Here is a 17,692-nt window from a genome sequence, read left to right on the forward strand (position 1 = left end):
GAGAAAAGGATCGAAGGATCCTGTTCATATGGACCTTTCGTCAGACAGAACACTAAATAAATAAATAAATCTACGATATGAGACCACCGGTTTTACTTTCCCTCCGAAGGAAGTTTATCACCCTTAAAAATCCATCGACCTCGGCCGGGTTTGAACCCGCGAACCTTAGGTCCAGTGGCGAGCACGCTAACCACTTACAGGTTTAAATAGCAGGAAACTGGGTGTAACTTGCATGCGGGGATTTACTGATACGGTTATCACTGACTGATAATTTACTGTGAGTGTACCACTGCCATGTACACCCCTGAGACCTTTGTCAGTGGTGATAAAAGTGTTAAGTTGTCCCTGAAGTGTTAGGTTGTGCTGAAATAAGCAACACGTCATGACAAGCGAGCTGAAGTAAAGTTCTAGTTTTTAACCTCGGCGCTAAGCTTTTTCATCCGGAATATATTTCCTCACGTCGTTGGATAAGAGGCGGCTGACAGGAAATCATTGGCTTCTTATGAAATTATGTTCAATTTTAAAATATCTGCAGCTCCTCATAGCTTGGTCTGTAAAAGCAACATTTTCGTTGCCTAATTAATTAACACGGTGTCACAGCTTTTCTCATACCGTCCTTCTGTTCGTGTCCTTAATTCTTGCTGTTACACTTCACAACACTTCCCTTGGTTATACAGACTGACAACAATTTAAAGTAAAATTTAAAATGCATATCAGTTTTTTATTCGAGTTATATACCGACAGTGGAAAACGGTTTGCGCCTCAAAGTGCCTCGACATTTAAGTTTTTGTTTACAGACGCTCGTCGTAGTGTCCACGGCGATGTGGCACGCGTCCCATCCGAATGCAGTCTCGTCGTATGTTCTGCTGTTCCCTTAAGAAATGCAGCATCGGAGTTACACAGATTTTATCTGAAGATTGCTGGCTATCTTCTAGATTGTTGCGCCGTGTAGTCTGGTAGAGTTTACCGACGTTTCAGAGGTCTTTGCTGCCTCCATCATCAGGGCGATCGCCATCTTCAGACTCACCGCCGTGATAATCTGAAATCCTAAAAATTCTGTCCTTGACGAAGGTCCAGAATTGCGAGAAAGAATCCGTGATGCTGTGATGAGTATCGGTGTAGATACGCTGTGGATTCCACGTCGAACACTTATGAACAAAAACGTGAATGCTGGGCCACCGTCACGGGAAATTCATTTTCCAATGTGTGGCCTGAATAAAAAGTAATACGTCCTTTAAAATTTCGTTTGTGGTCAGTCTGTAGTATTTGATGCTCGAGCCATGAGGTCAGAAGTCATGACCAGCTACGGAATACATTCGTGGACATGCCCTGGCAGCCATGAGGCTGTAGGGTTGATTTGACCCAACAATAATTTCACTGTTTTTACTCAACTTGTTCCATACATGAACACCGAAACTGTCCTTTATTATTTCCATAGTTTCATCACTTGCAGAGCTGTTGAAGAATAGCTCCCAATTCTGATACGGAATTGGGAAAAATTCCTTATCGGACAGAATCCTGAATCCTTTACACCTACTGGTAGACAGCTGTGGAACCTGAAAAAATATGTAATAACTTCAGTAAATTTTTACTTACGAAGTAACTGTAAGTTACTCATGCTTCAAAAACACAGACTGTCTCAAGTTGGGATGAATGTGGTAAGGAGTGCACTAAACTGATAATTAATACGTTTATCTAATCAGTGAAAAGGCTTGCCGGAATATGTATCTTATCACGCTCTGAAATTAATGCGCACAACATTTTAGTCGGAAAGTCAGAAATAAATTTGTACGCAGAAATCCATCTTAAATAAACGATGCGAAGATAACGACTGGATTCAAGTGGCTAGATAATATTTTTTTTTTAATGTTGTGTTAAAGTTTCTTACAGGTAAAATATAATGTGAAAGTTCAATGGATGTCGGTACACACGCAAATATATCTGAAATTGTGAACAGTTCGTTTAATGACCGCCGACTTACGATTTGACTGTGACACATCTTCAAGAGCACTCTGGTGATGAGCCCAGGGCCGTTGTGGGTCCAGATGTTTCCCCTGAAGTTCGTCAGAAGCTCATCCACGCATCTCTCTGCTACTGCGTGTCCGATACCGCTGGATGCAAAACTCAGGACACAGCTTGCTATCGAGTCCTGTGATTCCACGCCTACGTAGTCGGTGCCCAGTTTATCCAGCGACCTGTTTTAATCAAACTACGCGTTAGTAAGCCTTAGCCGTGGGGGTCGAGACACTGCGAGAAACCGCCAATCTCAGGGCCGAGATTTCAACATGGGACCTTCCGAACACAAAGCAGGGTTACCGGTAGTGTTAATCACTTGGCCGAGACGTTATGCTACTGTTAATGTTAATACAGGTAGCCTTCGATTTACGCCGGGTTTGCGTTCCTGGACGAACCGGCGTAAATTGGAACGATTTTATAACGTAAATCAATGTTAAGTCAATGACATGCGTTCCCAGCACCCAAACATTGATGAGTAATATAATGGGATTACATTTAAAGCTCTGAAATAAAGTAAATAAAATAATTGGAATTTAATAAATATATTTTATACACTTACAATCGGCGAGGGCGTGATGAAGCGGAGTTAGTTCTCTGACGAAGTCCCTGGTTGAGGATCGTCATGATTTTTAAAGAAGGTATATAGTGTGGACTGATGTGATTTCTTCTTTCTTTCTTTCAAAATTTCACGATAAGGCCTCATGGACGCCATAACACTTCTCTTCGCTGTAGCACAAGAGGAAACTCGCATATGCAAAAGTTTGCATTTCAAAAACAGCTTTTACCGATTGATTGATCGATCTCATTGGAGCAAATTCGCGTTAATGAAACATACGTAATTGCAGAGATGACAGTATTTATAATTTTTCTTCAAAATCAGCGATGTAAGAATTAGTAAAGTAAAGTTTGTCCCACTATACGCCATGTAGGCGTTTGGGGTGAGAGGAGGTATAGCTCCTACCTTCCTTGACCTCGGCACTAGATGGGGGTGAGTGGTCGGCATCACGCCCCGGCCGGCTTTACCCCCGGGAAAGGACCCCGGTACCCATTGGATAGGAGGCTGGGTGGGCCCCAGAGCCGGTCTGGACGCAGAGGCTAGAGGAAAAATCCTCTGCCCCCGTCGGGGATCGAACCCCGGTCGTCCAGCCTGTAGCTAGTCACTATACTGACTGAGCTATCCCGGCTCATCGATGTAAGAATTACGATTTAATATAAGAAACAGTACGAGAAACATTGTAAAACATTATAAATAATAGTATTTTTTTTTTCATTTTTGACTTGGTGGTTTCAAAATCGGCGTTATTCTGAATCGGCGCAAATCGAGGGCTACCTGTATTACACTACATTTATCATTACACAGCTCTCCAACGTAAGCCTGAATTTCATACGGGTGAAGTGTGTGTGTTCTTTACTGAAATTGTTGCATGACGGATGGAAGATTTGGAGAAGGGATGCAGACTGTTAAGACTTTTCTCTCGGAAAACTGTAATATGACAATGAAATATAATTTGTGTGATCCCGGTTAAAAAGTGAACCCGTTTCTTTTGTGGAGATGCCACAGAACAGTACTTATTTTTATTACACTGATTTCAATTTAACAGACGTAAACCGCCTGGATATGTTGGTACGTACTTGAGAATGACGACGTCCAGGTCAAGATAAGTGCCTCCATATTTCCAGAGTGTCAGGAACCGAAGCACGTCACTGGAGTGTTCGTTTGGCCACTCTGATGACTTAATCGCTGCCCGGAAGTCCCATTTCTCCAGAGGCGTTTCCGAGAAATGTCTTGCTATGTTAAGTTTCCATAGTTTCACGTTAGGGTATGTAAAAATTGTTTTAACGTATTCGCTTGAATCATCGAGTCTCCCACTTATCGGACAGGAATACAAGAGATACACTTTATAATCAGGGTTCATCTTAGCAGCTGATTCTATGACGCAAGCTTGTCGTTTATGTAACGAAAGACCCGGGTCACTACGACTTTGTGACTCGTCTAATAAACACCGCGTTTCGATGAAAATAATGTGTTTGTCTCCGGCAGTAGGTTCAATTTCGATAGAGGTCATTTTTGGGACGGTGATATTTCTCACGGGACTGGGTCTGTGTGTGGCTTTAAAGAGGTCCTGTATTTTATTTGGGTCCTCTTCAGGCCGAATCCTTTTTAACATTCCTCCACTTGTATTTGTTTCACTGCGTGGTATTATCCTGGTCTGAATATAGTTTTCACTTACGTGTTCTTTAGTATTTACATTATCTGGCACTGTTTTCGATGTGTTGTCCAAATGCTGTATGGATTTATTTTGGAAGATTGTCCCAGAATTGTTGAGGTGATGTATGTTTGTGTCTTGTGTGTGAAGTATCCCAATCTCATCGGCTTGGGTATATCCGCTACATAGCATCGTACTGACACATACACTCTGAATATATTCTTGATACCACAAAAACATGAAGAGTGACATTAATGTTATCACAGCCAGTGCAGACAGTTTGCCCATATCCGAATCGCTCCAGCTTTGACCTGGAACAGAAAATGTATTTGTCAAAGCGATAAGTTGATTTGCGATTGTTTCACGGAATTGGTTGTGGGACTAGTGCGGATAGGATATGTAAAGAAAATATTAAAGATGAAGTGAAATTGAACGATAGAATGCGTTTGAAAATACGAGAGAAATTACGTCATTGATATTTTATTATAATACGAAATCTGTAAAATAAATTAGAGAAGGTGGTTAAGTGGTGATTTTGTCATCAGGTAAGGGGGGAGAAGAGGACAGAAAACCAATCTCTTGGACCGTCTGGCGGACCTGAATCAGATTTTGAAACGCAATTTTATAATTCAGACTATGATCAAAGTTCAGAACGAACGATTTTAAATGATACTGATGTTGATGAATATATTGTTAAGTTGTGTTTGGTTTGTGGTTGTCTTTTGATGTGATTCGACGCCACGTAAAACCCGTAGCTTAAACAACGTCGTTTAAATGGCCACAGAATAATTTTTTCAGAATCCTAAAAAAAAAATATAAATTCTTTATTGTAAAATGTCAGCACATTCACCTGGGATGTTTGAAAGAAAATCACGAAACAGTTCATTCTGAATGGCCTGTGTGTTGGAAAATATTCGAACGAATGCATTTTTTACTCTGCAGTCTACAAGAACCCACATTTATTACATAAGCCACAAGCGTGGATAATCTGTTTTTTCCTTATCTTTTGTGTCAGCATGTTAAACGAGTAAACTTATCAGCTGGTTGTGAGAATAGCAATAATACATCACTTCGCGCAACTTCACACCTTGCAGAAATAACATTTAGAATTCCAGGTGTTAATTTCGTCACATGTACATGCGTTCGCAAGTAACCGTCCTTAAATTACGTGACGAATTTCGATCAAGCTTGGTATTGTATATCTAAGTTTGCATGTATATCAGTAAACCAAGTTCGTTATGTTTTGGCCTAGGATAGACACGGAAAAAAAATCGAACTTCATTCACCAGAGTTTTCCTCAAGCAAATTGTTGCTGAAGTTTTGAAGATATACCCATATTTTATTGAGCTCGAATGTTCATCGCAGTGTTCACAACAGCCCGCCACTGGACGCTATCCTGAGTAATATGAATACAGTCCACAACCGTTGCCATGAGATCCGTTTTAATATTATCCTCCCATGGCGACAGTGTGCTCTCCCGTCAAGTTTCCCTTCATCACGCCCTTCTGACATGTATTCACTCTTTTGCAAGCAATTTCTTGTTTCTTATATAATCTAATGAAAGTAAACCCAGGAAAAATGTGATATTTGTGGCGTTGATCTAGAAAAGATATCACCAGAAGGCCTCGTTCAGGGTGAAGGGAACAACTTTCAATGCAGTTTAATCGTACGGTAAGAAAAACGAACTGTCGGACAATGGTACTGACATACTTTGTAATGTCTCGTTTGCTCTCGATGTAAAAGTTAATACAACAAAATGAAAATAAATTATTAGTAGGTTAGTATGCTTACTGAGCCAATGTATTTTTTGTATGATCCAAAAACTTTAAGTAACGTTCTGAGAGGAACTTCCACGCAACAGATTTATTAAGTTCATAAGATCATGAACCGAAATACATGAATTTTGAATTGATATGCGAACATAAAAACTGTGAGTGACTACGATTTTAAATTTTTTAAAAAAAATATATTAATTAGAAATTAATGTATGGAAAAATCTGATTACACGTAAAATGTTTGGAAGTAATGTATTTGTACATATATTTATTCTTCAAGTCTATACACAAACTATATTAATATTGATGTTAAAAATTAAAATTGATATAAATATTTCGCGCTATTCATCGTTTCCTCGATGTTACAATTTGCGCTATATATTACAATATGTTTCGATGTCTCAGCTTCATCTTCAGGTTTTATTTTTAAAACTATTCAATATTTTTTTTAATGCACGCTTTTCAGTATTTGTAGATTGTAGGTTGTAGTTGGGGATGTTCCTTTTTTTTTCTGATTCTTTTGCATATTATGTGGCGTATTATGTTATTTGTTCATTATTTCTGTGAAATTATCAACAATATAATTAACATTATTAATATTATTTATATGTAAATGAGTTTGGATATTGTTATAAAAGTTCACTATAAACCTACAATCTACAAATACTGAAAAGCGTGCATTAAAAAAAAATTGAATAGTTTTAAAAATAAAACCTGAAGACGATGCTGAGACATCGAAACATGTTGTAATATATAGCGCAAATTGTAACATCGAGGAAACGATGAATAGAGCGAAATATTTATATCAATTTTAATTTTTAACATCAATATTAATATAGTTTGTGTATAGACTTGAAGAATAAATATATGTATGAATTGAAAACACAAACATGACGCATCTAAACTATAAATGTATTTGTATAAAACACCCAAAAATTCCCGTTATTTTCAGCACGTCAAACGAAGGCTCACAGAGACACACTGACCATATAAATCTGACTCCTACTTTTTTTAAATGTCAGGTCTAAAAGACAGCATTATAATCAGTATATTGTATATAATCCATTATTGAATCAGAGTCTAATGACGGATTTTTTTTAATTTTTGACGTAAACAGTGAAACTGAAAAAAAATGAATGCGTTAGACATTCCGACATGTCGTTGGCTTGTAAGTCTTCTTATCTGCATACAACACAGAAAACTCCTGGCAAAACTGTATGTCCAAAGCGAAATTCGAACCCAGTATCTAAACTGTACAAATCAGTGCGGATTTTAGACCGTGCTGCTTCAGTTATCGGCGTAAATTATTCTGACTAAAACAAATTGTAAACACGTACCAGTTTGGCAAACACCCTCCTTCAGAGTTCTTATTATAATAATGCTTCAGCTGTGCAGTGCGAAACTGACAAAAGAAGATGAGATATCAGAATTACCTTTTTAAAGTTCACTTAATTTCTTTTATATACAGTACATTCACGGTGTCGTGTTTACGCGAGGCAGCCATTTGTGCGCAGAACTAGACGTCTTTCCCAAGTGATAGTTGGAGTGTCACTACTCTACTGTCGTGATAAACCATTCACTGGAGCCGCTCGCACAAGGAAAGTTTTCCCCGTGAACAGCTTGAGAAATGTCGTAACTTATAGCAGTCGTGGTTTCCTTAATATCCGTTGTAGTCTATGCCCCCCCCCCCCTCCAAGACGGCGGGTTTGCAAATTATGGCTCGCGGGCCTGAAGCTGCCTGCTGAGATATTTTAAGTCTTGAATTTGCTCCGTGAAACGGATAGTCGCTCAGTCAAGTAATTACTACCAAAGACATGTTTTCGGATTCACGATAGACCGCCACTGGGACCTAGCCTAAGCAAGATCAATCCAGTCTACATCCTAACATCATGTTTCTTAAAGATTTATTTTAATATTATCCTATCCTCATAGATATCCGAAGCGGTCTATTCCGTTCATGTTTTTAAATTAACATTTTTTTATTTGTTTAAATCTTGTCAGTCTGATCACAATAAAATTCCTATTAAATATTAAAATATTACTATAATTAACATTTAAATATTAAAATATTATTATAATTAACATTTAAATATTTAAATGTTAATTATAGTAATATTTTAATATTCAATAGGAATTTTATTGTGATCAGACTGACAAGATTTAAACAAATATATATTTATCACAATATGACGCAACTTTATCATCTCATTAACATTTTTTTTTTACAATTTCTTCCTTACCCCAGGTATGGTAATCTTCCGCTAATACCATCCTCCACGATCACCCAAATAATAGATTATTTGTTGAAGACTCCAGATTAGTAATCTTATATTGTAATGTTTCAGTTATGTTTTGAACATCGTACTCTGTTCCAGTAAATTGCCCGTAATTTATGACGGGAAAATCTAATGAAGGAAACGCACAGCCCTAAATATTATTATCCTAGGTCCAAAAACCCTTAACAGCAAATGATCATCAACCAATTTTCCAAATTGGCTCTGACTACACGTTTATCGTGAAAATAATTTGGTGAGTACTTCTGTACTTGGAGGACGAATAACCTTAATGCAATGCGGAAGGATACGATAATCTGTAAGTTAGGATTAAATAAAGTGTGGACAGACTGCAAACATCCACAATCACAGTGTCATCATTCGCTTCCGGCCCCCTCCTTACAACTTCCTTTTCGGAAATTCCCAACAGAAATTGTTGCAGTTAGCGATAGGGATCGCGTTCATATTTCGGTGTAGCAACGAATGTGTTTTTAACCCAGAGCACGGGAAGTAGTTCGAGGTCGGTCCTGGACTTCGCTTCCGCTCTGAGCCTAATTCTATTAAGCTCACGAAGGCTCACTAGCATCAAAGGGTCGTCACGTGATTGCGAAATAAGCATGTCATCTTCCGTTCGGTGAATCCGTGTTGAACGAACTTAATTTTGTATGGGATTAATGGGGATACGGGAACGCGACCTTGAAAATTTAAAGTGTATAAAATTATTTTTATGTAATGGTATTTGTTTGTGAAGAAACTGTTTGAAAAAAAATAAATCGGATAGAAGCATCAGTAAAACATAAACGGGATGTTAGGCCAACTCCTAGTGCGTCGCACAACTGATATAGAATATTTCTAATTTGATGTCATAACCTCAAAGTTTTTCTTTGATTCATTACAGAGTTTGAGAGACGAAAAGGGGTTGAAAGATCTCTGCATTTGGATGAGGGTTTGCTGTACATTTCTTCAACAGGGCATATTTGAAACCAATGAATAAGAACAACATCGAATAACAGGATGTTCCAAAAAGATGTATAACACAGTTATTATTGTATACATATTTTTGGGACACCTACATTTCTTGTCGCGTTCTCCTGATATGAAAGACAGATTATTTGTGAATGTATTTGTGGAACTCAAGCTTTATTGAGTTTTAATTACGCCTTCTTGTTAACGAAGTAATTAAAATTGTTCTGAAGGTCGTTCTATAAAGGGCAGAGTTGACTTGAATAAGTGTTTAAGACGTTCGTGTAGGATACAGAAGATCCAAGCTCGTATACCGCAATAGGAAATCTATCTCTCACTTAAGAGTGTTTGAATTTGAATGTTTTACACTTACAGATGTGACGAAATGTATGAGGAACTTGACTGACAATTTGATGGCACAAAGAGCTCATTAAAAGCGGAGGGATGTTAGTATGTTGAACATACCTTATATCCAGCGAATGTAGTACGTGTTTCTTGAAAGTTTCTTGGAAGTAGTAACTGACATTCCATACACAAGCAGAATTGCAATTGAACGTCGTTGGCATATGAATTATTGACGAGGTTCTCGTTATGGCTTCTTTATCTCGCATTGAATGATAATAAAGTCTCTTATTATAAATTTCTTATCTCATACGTACAAGATTTTTTAGCTTTAGACGATGGATTCCACAGGCTTTGCTCTGCTGTAGCCCACCGATGGTCTCTCTAATCTGTGGTCATACCAATCGCGTTTTAGTCCAGACATCACGGCTCTGATAACGAGTCGATGCTGTGGTGTGCGTCGTTCCCTCTCAGTGAGAGTCAACTTTAAAATCCTCACCACTGTCAAAACCACAAGTCGAACTTATTTTCTGATTGTATTAAAGTTATTAACGAAAATACCTCGTCTTCTCCGGTTTTACATAAATTAAATCAGATAATAACACGAAATCGCTTGTTGTAAGTCGTGTGAATATTATTTTCGTTGAATACTTTTTCCCTGTGGCGCCGCATAGCGGCAGTTCTATGAATTAAAATTGTTGCCACGCAGGAAACAGCTGGTGGACACTGATATATTTTTTTATCATGAAACCGGTTATGATCCCTGCTAACTTGTGCGTATGGAAGAAATAATTTCATGAATAATTTTGTGCTCTGCGTCAGTGTTTCTCACTGTGGGGGCCGCGTCCCCTGTGTGCCACGTGAAGATTTCTTTAACCGGTGCGAGAAATCATCGATATTATAAGTTTATAATAAATGCGACATTTATAAAAAAAAGTCTTTTAATTATAGTACATAGTCGATGGGAGAGTGGAAGGGACAGTTTTTTTGAGTAGGAAATAGCTTGTTCGTGACGATGAAGTGGTTTATAAGAGAATAATGCATTGAACGAAAGTTGTACGATTAATGAATATTGGAAATATTTGCGAAGTCAGATGTTTTTCAAACAAATTAGTGAGAGGGAGTCTGCAAAAACGTGGCGTTAGGCAGGTACAGCTTTATGCATAAGTGATTGAACAGATGGAGCGGAATACCGGGTTGAACGCTGGTGCTCGAGGGTGTTGTGGAAGTTGTCAAATCGTGGCAATGGTTTCCGCGGGCTCAGTGTGGTCTCCGATGGGCGACAGACGACGGAAAGAGTGGCCAGACTTTCGGTTTGTTTTGCCAGGATGTGTGGTCACCGGAATTGTGTTCCGTAGACCTTCGCTGGTCTATCGTTTTGTTTTCTCGTATGCTATCAGGGAAAGTCGTCTCACTATACGCCATGGAGGCGCTTGGTGGGGTGAGTGATCAGCCTTATCCTTGCCACACTTTAACCCCGGTACCCATTGGATAGGAGGCTGGGGGGTGGACCCCAGAGCGGATCCGGAGACAGCTTGGAATGTGTTGGCGTAGATGGGAGGATAATATTAAAATTTATTCTGAAGAAAGAATGTAGGAAGTGTAAAGGTGGCAGTTTGTGAGGAATTGTGCCGTTTAGTCTCGTAGAATTTGACTGGCGTTTCAGAGGTGTTTGCCGCCTCCATCATCAGGGCTGTGAATACTCACGTGTCTTTGGGGGAGGGGGTAATAATACAGACCAGAATTCACCACTGTTGGTAGAACATGTAATAAATGGATTCCTGTCACTAATGAAAGTGTTTTATGCAAAAAGTCAGTCACGTACTGCTTCAACAAATTACGGTAAAATGTGAATTGTTGAATTAAATAAAGCATTTCTTCAGATGCAAAGTGGATTATGTCACAGAGAGAAATAATTGTTAGCTGTGCCGGTATGTACCAGTCATTTCAGTGACGACGGTCCAAACGGTTATGATTAACCCGTGACATCCAAACCAGTTTTGCCGGGCATAAATTTCGTATCGCGGTTTTCAACCTGACTAAGAACCTTATGCCACTCCAGTGGCTCTGACGGCAGTGAAATCTATATTCACGTGATCAATTGGCGATCCTCAACTGATGGTGTGTGATGATAACTGACCAGAAATGCTAGAATGTTATGATAAATCCGATAAGATAAGTTTATTACGTTGCGATATGATGAAGCATGAGCAGATTAACCCTTTGAAACCGAAGCTCGTACCACAAAGAAAACACAAAATATTCACTAATGCAAACCTCAACTACTTATCGCTGTTTGAAGAAATAATGATTGTTTACAGTGAGAATCATATGAAACACTTTAGTACAAAATTATTAGTCACGGGTTGTTGAAGCAGGTGGTACATATAGTTACCATTCTTGAAACTAAACTGACAATTGTGTTTTCTTGGCATAGTTCCTTCCATAAGGATGATTAGCCAATTACATGCACTTATTTAATATTAGTTTGTTGCATCAACAGCCAGATGACCAATTAAAGATAATAAGATACGATAATTTATTTTATTTAGTGTTCTGTCTGACGACAGGTCCATATGAACAGGATCCTTCCATCCTTTTCTCGGACTGGGACCTGTTCATATACGTTCTTGGCAGATGATCCAGAAGTGGTTTGCCATTGCCTTCTTCTGTGTGTGAATGGAGTAATTGTTGGGATGCCACGGAGGAAAACTCCGTGTTGCCTAGACCACGGCCTTGCCCAACACAAGTTATAAATTCGGGCACCGCCGGGAATCGAACCCGAGACCCCAGGATTACAAGGCTAGCGTTCTAACCGCTAGACCACCGTGGCGGTGATAAGATAATAAGATAAGATAATAATGCAGTACGACCAGCGAGATGGCAGCGTCAACGTATTTTCCGTACGTCTATGTAGGTTAAATGTAATATTAGGAAGTAAAAGTACTGATAGATGAAGATAATCTGAGGCAGATAAATTGTTAATTGATGAATCAAAGTTATTTCTACTGCACATCTTCGTAATCTGCGCCCGTAAGATACTTATTAATCTCACATTCTTATCGGCTTTCCTGATAGCCGTTTCACAGTCGAAATTTTGTATGTATTTCTTGTTTCCGTCACATAAGTTACATGTCCATCCAATCATTTCATTATTGATTTACGTACCTCAAATGTACTGTGTGACCTTCCGGATTACGAAGCCGTCCATGCCTTTCGGCGTCTAACATCAAGTAATGATAGTTGAGCGTTCAAGCACCTTCTGCCTCAACTTGCAAGCATTTTACTAACATGAACCCTGCACCTGGCAATTGATACCGGTGAAATCGTCACACAGTTATGTCGTTATCCTCAGCGACTGAACCGCAGAACGGCGTTGTCTGACAGGAAGACGTGTTTTGTAAACTGGGACACCAGCGGGGCCGGAGCGTTTGTGTCAATCGTGTTAGCCCGGTTAACACTTAAAAAAATAAAAATTCTGCCTCAATTTCGTTGTTAAGTGGTCAGCCAACTGTATTAGCCGTCACTAAATTGCATGGCTGAAGGTCACAAACGTGTCCCATCCAAAGTTTTTGATATTTAGGTTTCCAATGGGCCCAATTTTTAACCTTTCGCAGTGCAATTACAAAGTGGAAATATTAAGAGAATGAAGTTTTATGTCCGTTTTAAAGAGTTTCACTGTTCCACTTATTTCCACGGATCGCTCATAGATACCGCCACCAGATCAATAGCCAAAGGATGTGTCGTTTATTGACACTCATAATCAGCTCGCAGATTACCAAGTTTAAAACGTTATGTAACTGATTTTAACTGGTTGAATCCGTTTCACAAATTGAAGTAAGAGACTGATCTCAAAATTACTGCACAAGAAACTCTAAACAATGAACACTAGACTGGTTTTACATTGGCACTTAAACTGTGTTTTTAATTTTTTTTAGATTGTTTGTTTCTAAAATTAGGTAACACGATATCCTGACCACTGCAGAACGCATTAGAATTAGTATTGTGTCACAGACAAACTTTAATCAACATACACACAACATTCCATGTGCTGAAACATGTGCACTGCTGTGGTAAGAGAATTTCTCTTCGAAACTGGGGCGTTAAGAGCTATTTTCAAGATGAATCCGTAGGCCTCGACATTTCACAGTCGATTAATCGCTTGCATCTCACCGCGGAGGCCCCCCAGGGCAGTCCATGTGGGGATTTGTGGTGTACAGAGTGGCACGAAGACATTTTTCTCTCTCCGAGGACTTTCTCCTGTCAGTATAATTCAGCGGATGTTCCAGATTCACTCATGAGCTCTAGGATGGACAGTGGATCCGTTAACGGCTGCATTTCAACAAGGACGTAGTCTCATCCGATCATAGAAGAGGAATCCATGCCAATCGTAATCCACTTTATGGATTGTATCAATCGAAACGGATTGCTAAGATGATAGAGTTGCGTCATATTGTGAAAATATATATTTAATTAATTAATCTTGTCCGTCTAATCACAATTTAAAATTTAAAATTAAGATAATTAAAATACCATGTGATGCTCCTTATCGAAACATTCGATTTACATTTGGAACATCACTTTCTCACTACATGTTTCGGTTCTTAGATGATGCTGTTTTTATCTAAATTGTCGGTGGACTGTAATGATTTTTAAGTGTGTAGGCCTAATGGTTAAAAGCGGTAGTTAATTTCCAATTTGATGGTTAGTCTACCCAGTGTGTACACTCATACATTTCGTTACGATACGAGTAGACACAAACGTTTCCCCATACTCTGCCTGAATTGAAACATTTAAAGTTTTGTTACTAATGAATAGAAAAATAGACATTATGTATGGTCTAAATACTTTTAACAGCCTACCAATCACTTTGTTATCAACTGACAGATTGTTTAACTTACTTGCACTCGTTAAAGCAGAGACGAAGTGAACACTTCTATTCTTCCCAAGATGTTTGTACTTTATGTGGATCGATTGTAGTCACGATTATGTTGATGAAAATGGTAGCATGAACTCCAAATCCTTTTCCTTTAAACAAATAAGTTGTTACTGATAACAGCGACCGTGACCCGTTTAAATATGTCGGAAAGAAGCACGTTTGCAAATGATACCTCGTTTTGCAGTGTTTCTAGAACACCTGCGGCTTAGATATGACATAGAAGTTATTGAAGCCTGTGGCTGTTTACGTCCAAGGTGTTGTATTAAATGCGTTTTATATTGTATCTAACATATTTGTTTAATTTTGTTTTATTTGTTTAAATCTTGTCAGTCTGATCACAATAAAATTCCTATCAAATATTAAAATATTACTATAATTAACATTTAAATATTTAAAATATATTAAAATGATGTTCTCTATCGAAATGTTCGATTTACATTAGAGATCATCATTTGATATCCGATAAATATCTGACTAAAAGTTGCATTTAAGAAATTATATTTAAGTTTATATAATTTTATACACCTGAAGATGGTTCTTTTAGAATTTAAACATGTCGTGTAAAAAGTGATGTTCTAATGTAAATCGAACATTTCGATAGAGAACATCATTTTAATTTATTTTAAATATTTAAATGTTAATTATAGTAATATTTTAATGTTTAATAGGAATTTTATTGTGATCAGACTGACAAGATTTAAAAAAAATATATATTTATCACAATATGACGCAACATTATCATCTCATTGTATCTAACCTCAAAGGCATAATTCTTGTCCTTTAGTGTTTGCTGTTGGAATTCAGTGTGAAACTTCGGCCATCTTCACCCTGAAGATGGCAACTGCATTGTTTGACCAAAATGTAAAAAAAACTCAACATTCGACTGACGTCGAAGGAACACATTCAAAAGCATATATCAAAGTATCAGAACTCACACATTGGGGCATTTATGTATCAGTTTGAACCGGTTCTTAAGAACTCGCTGGTTCAGACGTCGTTAGTTTAGAGATTTGAATTTATATTCGGCATAAATGCGGTTAGATTCAAGGCCTTATAATAAAATTGCGTTCTGTTTTATTGCTCGCTCTCCACCTACTTCAAGGCTCAGGGAAGTGAATGATCATTGGTCTAAAAATTGTACGCGAAAGAAAGGTTGTCACGCTGGTAAGAATTGTGCTGTTGTTCTGGGTTGTGACGCCGTGCCTTTAGGATGGAGGCATTATGTTTCTCCGAAACGTCGGTATCTACCTACGAGGTGCGATCGAAAGGTTTCCAGACTGCGCGTATAAAAACCCGTACACTTATCTCAGGTATTAAATTCATCCATCACCCTCGAAGTAGTTCCCCTGGGAGTGAACACAACGATCCCAGCGCCGCTGCCAAGCCTGGAAGCATCCCTGGAAATCTTTCTTTGTCAGCCTGTCAAGCACCATCTGCGATTCTGCCTGAATCTCTTCTATCGTCTCAAATCTCCTTCCCTTTAGCTGAATTTTCATCTTTGGGAAGAGGAAGAAGTCACACGGAGCTTAGAAAGGAAGTTGGGGTCGGTTCTTGCAAGATCTTTGAGCTCCTGACAAACGAGAAGTCGATTCTGCTTCTGGTCCTCAGACAGGATGCGTCGCATGTGGAGTTCTTCCTTTAGAATCAGCTGACAGGTCCCATAGCCTATCCCAACAATGTCGCACAAGTCGTTGATGGTACGACGTCGATCTTCGTAACATTTTCGGGCGTTGTGCTCGAAGATGGTCGTCCAGAACGCTCGTCATCATCGACAGAGGTTCGGCCATTTTTAAAACGTGAATGCCACACAAAAGTTTGTGCACGACCCATTGCGGACTCCCCAAATGCTTGCTTTAGCATTTCATAGGTTTCCGTAGCCGTTTTGGCGAGTCTTTGGCAAAATTTGATGCACACGCCATTCCGAAATCGCAGGAGGGTCGGTGTAATGCACTACCAAAACGCCCGTAACTAAGAAACAAATGCTAATTGGATGATGCCGGCTGGCACACTGATTCACTATGAATGTAGGCCGCACCCCCTAGCGGCAGAAGCTCGTACTACATCCGGTTCGCCCTCTATTGAATGCTCATCTTTATGAGTGACCGGTGAGTGTAAATGATGAGGCTTAAATAATTAAACGTGCGGGACTTTACAGTATAAAGAATTCAAAGGCACTGAACTCTCACTTTAAACATATTCCACTATTTCCATATTTTGGCCTACGGTTTGTCGTAAAATTTCTCAGCTCCTCGTATAGCATCTTTACTCCTCTTAACATTAACTGGATGCTGTTTGTACAGTTTTCACTCACCCCCAACAGGAACAGTTTCTGAAGACACGGGGTTCGAAACCATTCTGCTTTGTATGTGGACAGTGCACCTGGCTCGTTCCGGCAAGGTCCTTTAAGAGTCCTCTTTCTCCTGGGTACCGACAGCTCCAGCCAGTCCGTTGGATTGACAAGTTAAACCCCGTCACCCTTCCGACGTCAGATGTCGGACACACCCTCCAGCCATAATACCATCGTCTCACACCTCCGTCTTCCACTTTCCGCAGGAGTTTGTATATTTGAACGCAGTTACGAATACATTAACAGCGAAAGCTGATAAGAAGGGGTTCGTATTTTGGAAAATTTTGAGGAAATGAAGTCAGAATGGCCATCGGATGATTCTCGTCTCCAGTTCATACGTGCGTTGTCTCTACGATTCGACCTCGCTTCTGCGGGGATACGAGTATTTATGATGTAATACTTTCTTCAGAAGATTCCATCTGTAAATAGAGTACGGAAGAAAGCGTAAAAATGTAATGTTAAAATATAAAACATTGACACAAATGATTAATGTACCACGGAGGAAAACGTCCAGTGTTATGAATTTCCATTGAATAAATTTTGTATTGAACTTGAAAATGTTACGTCATCGCAGAGCGTCCCCATGTTGATTAGCTTTGCACGAAAGTTTCGAGTGCATGTTATATATGTGGTCAAAATATCTCACCGGAATTGGTTGATTGCCTACAAGATTACACTATCGGGCCAGGAAAGTCTTGCTTGAATGCACAGTGTTGTAATGCTCTGATAAACTGCATTGTTGTTAAATACACAAAGTTTCTTAAGTAGGTTTCGATATTTTCACAGTGGTGAGTCCGTGCGTCTGTGCAACTGAAACGGGTTATATTACT

The 17,692-nt window shown here is 39.0% G+C and overlaps 2 protein-coding genes across 5 annotated transcripts in view; one reads left to right on the top strand and one right to left on the bottom strand.

Moving 5' to 3' along the window:
- step (cytohesin steppke) overlaps positions 1 to 17,692 on the top strand; it is a 167,125-nt gene that overhangs the window by 88,975 nt on the left and 60,458 nt on the right. The window lies entirely within an intron of this gene.
- On the bottom strand, positions 72 to 10,070 carry LOC110839021 (alpha1,4-N-acetylgalactosaminyltransferase 1). Of its 4 annotated transcripts, none has more exons than XM_022082797.2 (4): positions 9,700 to 10,070; positions 3,649 to 4,534; positions 1,982 to 2,195; positions 72 to 1,556 (listed from the first exon to the last, which is right to left on the bottom strand). In XM_022082797.2, exons 2-4 carry the CDS (start codon positions 4,509 to 4,511, stop codon positions 1,287 to 1,289), a joined length of 1,347 nt encoding a protein of 448 aa, XP_021938489.1. In that variant the 5' UTR covers positions 4,512 to 4,534; positions 9,700 to 10,070; the 3' UTR covers positions 72 to 1,286. The 4 variants fall into 4 exon arrangements, with proteins under 4 accessions (XP_021938489.1, XP_021938488.1, XP_087205537.1 ...); XM_022082796.2 differs by lacking the exon at positions 9,700 to 10,070 and adding an exon at positions 7,432 to 7,625; XM_087349411.1 differs by lacking the exon at positions 9,700 to 10,070 and adding an exon at positions 7,336 to 7,354.

This window comes from Zootermopsis nevadensis, unplaced genomic scaffold (assembly GCF_977971745.1).
Source record: "Zootermopsis nevadensis isolate Lab colony 2312 unplaced genomic scaffold, Znev_1.0 Znev_ptg000016l, whole genome shotgun sequence".
NCBI lineage: Eukaryota > Metazoa > Arthropoda > Insecta > Blattodea > Termopsidae > Zootermopsis > Zootermopsis nevadensis.

Excerpts from the sequence above, each read along its gene's own strand:
- LOC110839021 (XM_022082797.2), bottom strand. The coding sequence starts at position 4,511 with ATGGGCAAACTGTCTGCACTGGCTGTGATAACATTAATGTCACTCTTC. Across the intron at positions 2,196-3,648 it reads CTGGACGTCGTCATTCTCAA|GTCGCTGGATAAACTGGGCA; the intron begins GTACGTACCAAC and ends TGATTAAAACAG. Across the intron at positions 1,557-1,981 it reads AGATGTGTCACAGTCAAATC|GTTCCACAGCTGTCTACCAG; the intron begins GTAAGTCGGCGG and ends ATATTTTTTCAG.